At 36.7% G+C, this 7,439-nt stretch overlaps 1 protein-coding gene across 1 annotated transcript; it reads left to right on the top strand.

The window, feature by feature from the left end:
* The first annotated feature begins 246 nt into the window (after positions 1 to 246).
* On the top strand, positions 247 to 6,492 carry tagln2 (transgelin 2). The gene is made up of 5 exons (XM_016229165.1): positions 247 to 410; positions 3,435 to 3,619; positions 3,703 to 3,874; positions 4,081 to 4,183; positions 5,816 to 6,492. Exons 2-5 carry the CDS (start codon positions 3,440 to 3,442, stop codon positions 5,961 to 5,963), a joined length of 603 nt encoding a protein of 200 aa, XP_016084651.1. The 5' UTR covers positions 247 to 410; positions 3,435 to 3,439; the 3' UTR covers positions 5,964 to 6,492.
* Positions 6,493 to 7,439: the final 947 nt, after the last annotated feature.

The raw sequence follows: 7,439 nt of genomic DNA, 5'->3' as shown, positions 1-7,439 counted from the left end.
CCGCTGCTCTGGGTGGAAGGCATGTGAACAAATTCCTCACTCTGTCCAGACCGCTTCTTTTCCCTCTCCCAAATAAGGATGCACATTGCAATACAGGAAACTGAGAGAGGAAGGGAGGGGCAGAAAACGTTGAAGAAAAAGAGATTCTGAAAAAACGTCCTGACCTTTTATGGATGTGGTTACCTCCTCTTTTGCCTTTCTTGCTCTGTCCTTCACTCCCTCTTTCTCAAGCTTGGTCTCACTCTTGGTGAAGTCATTTTCATGAGGGTGGCACTCCCTGAGCTTGGACCCTGAACTCTGTCATAAAGGGGAAGAGACTCTTTTTCACATAGACATACAAGAGTTGTGTGCATCACAGAATACGCATTTTCACATCAAGACTACTGAGCAGGGTTTCTACACATAAACTGGTAAGTACTGTGCATATAAAAGTATGTATTGCCAAGTTAAAATGATTTCGTACATAAATATGTAATACGCACCAAGACCAAGAGAGGACAGTAAGAAAGAATGACAGATTGAGAAAAAGTTTAAGCATTTAAATATGTGATTTAGTGGTACAAACTGACTACAGCAGCGAATGACATCTGAACGAAGAAGAAATCTCAGAATTGTAGTTCATGCTTCAGAACACCATTGAATGCCTCTGCCTGTTTTTACGTGTCCTGTCTATAAAGTGTTTTTATTGGCAATAGCTAATGATGTTGCAAGTTCATTCTTCTCCATTCTGAAACGGCATACTCCAAAACCGAATAATAATCTAACTGCATGACGCACATATTTTTCCCCTTCAAATGAGGGTTGTTCTTTATACTCCCTCTCTCTCTCTCTCTCTCTCTCTCTCTCTCTCTCTCTCTCTCTCTCTTGTGAGATTTAAGTGAGAGTATCAGATCTCTGTAAAAATGCTTTTGGTTCTTAACTGAAACCAGCTCCTCTAAAAGCCCCTGGTTTCCTGTGTTTGAGGACTGAGTGTTAGTGGTTAAAACTCAGTTGACAATATGATTTTTGGGTTTGACAAACCATAACAAATTTGAATATCACATAAAGTCATTCTTAATTATTTGTCTCTCCATTTACTATATCTAAAGTGTTTGCTTACATACCACATCTCATTCTTATAAGATATTATTAAGAGCTGAAGAGAGAGTCTTAGTGTAGCATGATATTGAGCATGAAGTCAAATAGCAGATAAAATGAACATTGTTACGTAATTTGAGATAAGAGGACATTTATGAGAGAGTTTTGTAACTCAGTATGATTGCATCAGAGACTCCAGGTGTGCTCATATGTTTGTGTGTGTATTTATATATGGACCAAAAGGTGGAGATTTACTGGGAAATGTAGAGTTACATTCATCAGGACAAACACACACACACACACACAAACACCTCACCTCCTCTTCAAACATGGGCAGGGCAGGATGTAACTGGTCTTTTTGCATATATCACCCATAGAGATGATGTGTGAGTTTAGTGATTTAAAGGGACATGGATGTGTATATGTGTATGAAAGGTTTCATAGCCGTGGAATCTGAATGCAATCAGGACAAACACACACACACACACACACACACAAACACCTCACCTCCTCTTCAAACATGGGCAGGGCAGGATGTAACTTGTCTTTTTGCATATATCACCCATAGAGATGATGTGTGAGTTTAGTGATTTAAAGGGACATGGATGTGTATATGTGTATGAAAGGTTTCATTGCCGTGGAATCTGAATGCACTAAACTGGACACAAGAGGAAACAGCAAGAAAATAGGAAGAAAGTGTGTATGTTTTAAGTGTTTGGAGTCACAAACAGGCCACAGTTTTCTTTAGATGACTTTTGGACTTTGACAAATTTATCTTTGAGTTTTACCTTGTCTCTCACATTCTATCTCTATAAGTTTGCCTATACTGTTGTGTTTGCATTTTAGTTCTCGATGTGGTGCCTGAAACAGCAATGAATTCAAATGAAGGCCTGATAAATCCAATATGGCCTAACAGCAGTTTGAAAGGAGATAAGAACATGTTAACACAAAAGCAGGTTGCAGCATTTCTGGCACACAGTGGTCATCAGTTTCTGATTTCGATCTGAGATGTCTGTGTGTCTTTGCCGGTTCCGAGGTTATGTTGTGTTGTCAGAGATTGAGGCTGCTTGGTTAAAGACTACACTATGCAGTTTATTACCAGAATGCATCCATTATTTGCATTGAAACTTTGCATTACTGTCAAGAAAGGGATTTGCATGGCAGTCATCACAGTTAGATACTCCTTAGCTAAATCCTCGGACTACACAGATTCAGGCTTTTTAACAGTAAAACCAAACCTGCCTGAACAGATCATGCAAAATAGCATGGCAGCTTAAATGCACAAAAAGCACATCTGGCACATTGGTCCAGTGATAAGTAACAGAACTGGAAAAACAGAAGCTAAACTCAAATACTTAAAAAACATCTGAAATTAAATAAAAATAAAAATGGAGCTCAAATTAATTTTAGTTCATGATTTTTTAACCCTCCTGCATTAAACATGAAAATGTCACTAGAAAATAGCAATAACACTAGATGTCCTTGAGAAATTAAATGCCAATATTTAAATGATATCAGCGAACACAATAACTTTGGCAGCACAACAATTCTAAAACTAAAATTGAATTAAATAAACTATAAAACACTAAAAAAGCACTATAAAACTGAACTAAACTAACTCGATGGGGAAACTAATGAAAACTAAAATAAATTAAAGGGCACCTATTATGCCAATTCTTACAAGATGTAATATAAGTCTCAGGTGCCCCCCCCCCCAGCTCAAATTATCCCACAGATAATTTATTATATCATTATATCATTATAAACATGCTGTTTTCCTGTATGTATCTTTAAATGCAAATGAGCTGCTGCTCCCCGCCCCTTTTCCAGAATTGGACTGTGCCTTTACAGCTCAAACCTCAGAAAATCTGCTAAAAATCTTTAGATTATTATGTCTGTTGTGCTGAAATAATGTGTTTTAAAGCCATATCAGTTTAAACTTCTGCGCTCAGAAAGCAGCTGTCATTCAGCATGTGCGTACTAAACTAAATTCTCTTTCATGCCTTATTTTGCTTAAACGGTCAAATACACACAAGTTTATGTTTAAAAACAAGGATAAGTTACAAAAACACAGTCGGTTATGTATGTGAAGGTAAACAGCTGGAAAGAAATCACATGTTTATATTAGATCTGTGTATTAAGTGACAGCAGCATAATAAACAGTACATACTGCTGTCTATGCTGTTAATATGACCCGAACAATTACAACTGGATTAAAAAAGGAGAGGGTGGATTTTTATTATTATAGGGTGGTTGTGTACACACTGCCAACACACATTTATTTAAACAACATGTAAAAGTGAATTTTGCATAATAGGTGCCCTTTAAAATGACTTTCATTGTGTGTGTTTTCTCAGGCAAAATGGCGAATAAAGGTCCATCCTACGGTCTGAGTCGTGAGGTGCAGAGTAAGATTGACAAGAAGTACGATCCAGAGCTGGAGGATCGGCTGGTGCAGTGGATCATCGCTCAGTGTGGGGATTCTGTAGGACAACCTCAACCTGGAAAACAAGGCTTCCAGCAATGGCTTAAGGACGGATGTGTAAGTCTCCACTTCCATCTTTGTAACATCATCACAATCCTTTCACCTTTTTATTCATCTCTTTTTCTATTCTTTCTTTGTAGGTTTTATGTGAGCTGATTAACAGTCTCACTAAGGATTCAAAGCTTGTGAAAAAGATCCAAAGTTCTGCAATGGCTTTTAAACAGATGGAGCAGATCTCTCAGTTCCTTGGTGCTGCTGAACGCTATGGGGTCACCAAGTCTGACATCTTTCAAACAGTTGACCTGTGGGAGGGTGAGTGCCTGTTTCCACCTCATGTGATCTTAGCGTAATTACATAGTTCCAGGAAAATTATTAACTCTCTTGCCTTGATTTGATCTTATGCCATTGAAAACAGAACTGGCATATAACAGTGTTATTTTAGAAGTTTTATATACTATTACAGAATCTATTAATATTTTGAATCAGTTTTTATTTTTTATATGTTTGTGTGTGTGTAGGTAAGGACCTTGCCGCTGTGCAAATGACACTGATGTCTTTAGGGAGTCTTGCTGTTACTAAGGATGATGGCTGTTACCGCGGAGACCCCAGTTGGTTCCACAAGTGAGTGTTGTTGTAGTTTCTTCTTCCTGTTCGCAAAATGAACCCGGCTGCCATAGCGACCAAAAAACAAAAACAAGCCACTGTAATGGCCGATTTGCAGTTGTGGCTTATTGTCATAGCAACATGATTACAAACACTTTTTGGCCAGACATTTTTAATGTGTCCAGCATGGAATCAGCAAACACAGATAAGTGTGTGTCTCACAGAAATATGTTATTATTATTACAAAATAAGAGAGAGACTGTTATAAACAAATATACAGTTCCTTTGGTGGCGAGTGAAAGTTGCTTGAAAAAAGTACACTGCTGTTCAAAAGTTTGGGCTGTGTTCATGTGTTCCAAGGCTGTGTTAATTTGATCAAAAATACAGTAAAAACAGTAATATTTTGAAATATGATTACAATTGAAAACAACTGTTATAATTGATTATAAAATGTAATTTATTCTTGTAATGACAGCTGAAACATTACTCCAGTCATCAGTGCCACATGATTCTTCAGAAATCATTCTAATATGCAGCTGCTGCTCCCCGCCCCTTTTCCAGAATTGGACTGTGCCTTTACAGCTCAAACCTCAGATAATCTGCTAAAAATCTTTTGATTATTATGTCTGTTGTGCTGAAATAATGTGTTTTAAAGCCATATCAGTTTAAACTTCTGCGCTCAGAAAGCAGCTGTCATTCAGCATGTGCGTACTAAACTAAATTCTCTTTCATGCCTTATTTTGCTTAAACGGTCAAATACACACAAGTTTATGTTTAAAAACAAGGATAAGTTACAAAAACACAGTCGGTTATGTATGTGAAGGTAAACAGCTGGAAAGAAATCACATGTTTATATTAGATCTGTGTATTAAGTGACAGCAGCATAATAAACAGTACATACTGCTGTCTATGCTGTTAATATGACCCGAACAATTACAACTGGATTAAAAAAGGAGAGGGTGGATTTTTATTATTATAGGGTGGTTGTGTACACACTGCCAACACACATTTATTTCACAGATAAGTGTGTGTCTCACAGAAATATGTTATTATTATTACAAAATAAGAGAGAGACTGTTATAAACAAATATACAGTTCCTTTGGTGGCGAGTGAAAGTTGCTTGAAAAAAGTACACTGCTGTTCAAAAGTTTGGGCTGTGTTCATGTGTTCCAAGGCTGTGTTAATTTGATCAAAAATACAGTAAAAACAGTAATATTTTGAAATATGATTACAATTGAAAACAACTGTTATAATTGATTATAAAATGTAATTTATTCTTGTAATGACAGCTGAAACATTACTCCAGTCATCAGTGCCACATGATTCTTCAGAAATCATTCTAATATGCTGATTTGCTGCTCAAGAAACATTTCTTACAGTCATTATTGTTGGAAACAGTTACTTAATTTTTTGTGTGGAAATTGTGATACATTTTATTTCTCAGGATTCTTTGATGAATAAAAAGGTCAAAAGAACAGCATTTATTTGAAATGGAAATCTTTTGTAACATTACTAATGTCTGTACTTTTGAACAATTGAATGCATTTTGTTGAATAAATGTTATAATTTCTTTTTTTAAAATTACTATCCCCACACATTTAATCAGTAGAACATGTTTACTGAATGATTTATTCTCATCTCAACATCAGGAAATCCCAGGAGAACAAGAGGGAGTTCTCTGACGAGCAGCTGAAAGAAGGTCAGAGTGTAATCGGCCTACAGATGGGCACTAACAAAGGGGCATCGCAGGCGGGCATGACTGGTTACGGTCGACCTCGGCAGATCTTCAACAACTAATAAAGGCCTGATGATCCGTGATCTGTCCTTCTTGGCCCATCAGCAGGGCAGACCAGACGTATAGTCTCACTTAAACCCTCAGCAATCCCCAGCTGGACAATAACAATGAACAGAACACACACTTGCTTAAACCAAAGTTTACAAATTCATTGTATAATTTCAAAATAAAGCTGCTCTAGGCCTATTCTTCAGAAACCAACTATTCCCTAATCCCTATGCATGAGCTGATATCCTATACATTCCATTACAATTTCATTAGTCTGCCGTAAATTCTATTAGGGTGTAGACGGACATACATTCCATTATTCTATTATATACATTCCAGAGAAACACATTCTGCTGCACTCTATAGGAACAAAATGCCTATAAGGTGAATTTGGCCTTGCACAGTCAGGTGTTGTCTTGTCTTGTGTTTCTGTGGATCTGATTTGTATGCTTCAGTTCCTGATCTAAAATCAGTATGAATCTAGGGCTTTACATCAATATGTTTTTTCATTGTACATGAGTGACTAATAATTGATTTTGCTAATAAAATTCAGTTACATTTTGAAATCTCAGTTGTGCTCCAGCCTTTGCTTAGTTTCTCTGCCACCGAGAGTTATGTAACAATGCTGGCAGTTTCAGATGCCAGATAACAGCTTTTGACCCCAAAAGCTGACCCCAACATATTTCTCACACCATCTCTTTATCCAGTGTGTGCTTTCTGCTTTTGATGACAAAGATTAGGTTTTACTTGTGAAAGAAAGTAAACAGATCTGAGAAGAAGAAAAAGAGGGAGTGAGAGAGGGGCAGATCTTGTATGTGAGCAATGTCGTGGAATGCCACAGGCCCACAGCAATTGCAAAATGCTTTAAAACATGGGGGAAATTGGAGGCGGCGCTTGAGGGTGGGGTTTAGCTTTTTTCCTACCATTATTTTTCTCTCACTCAATCCAGAGACCAGTAGTACCATAGCAACAATATATGTGCAAAATAAATTAAGGCATGGACATGGACTAACATACCAGTAAAAAGTTTAGACAGACTCTAAATCTACTTTCTCCACATTTTAGAAAACAAATCTATTAACGAAACTATAAAAATTACAAACAAAGAATTTTACAAAAAAGGGAATTTTAACAAATATTATTTTCCTTAAAAAGTTGTATTTTTTTAAAGAAATTCTTATGTAGGCTCAATTTATAATTGTCTCCATACCTTCAGGCCAAGTTTTTTTTTTTCTTTTTTTTTCTCATTATGAACAAATGTTCAGTTAAGTGTGTCCAAAACATTTGACTGGTATATTTGCACACTCAAATACAGACATGTACACACATACACATGTACTGTACATATCCACACCGTTTCGCTCACTGGCATGCCTCCTAAAACAAAGACAGAACACACTCATAAAGCAAAACATTCTCTAAATTAAGGTTGGAATAAAAGGGAAATTTACCCTGTTTTCTAAATGCATGTTATTGACAATTTTAAATTG

Source organism: Sinocyclocheilus grahami, unplaced genomic scaffold (assembly GCF_001515645.1).
Source record: "Sinocyclocheilus grahami isolate Dianchi unplaced genomic scaffold, SAMN03320097.WGS_v1.1 scaffold348.1, whole genome shotgun sequence".
NCBI lineage: Eukaryota > Metazoa > Chordata > Actinopteri > Cypriniformes > Cyprinidae > Sinocyclocheilus > Sinocyclocheilus grahami.
The sequence above is the reverse complement of the archived record's forward strand: the minus strand, read 5'-3'. Positions and strand labels throughout refer to the sequence as shown.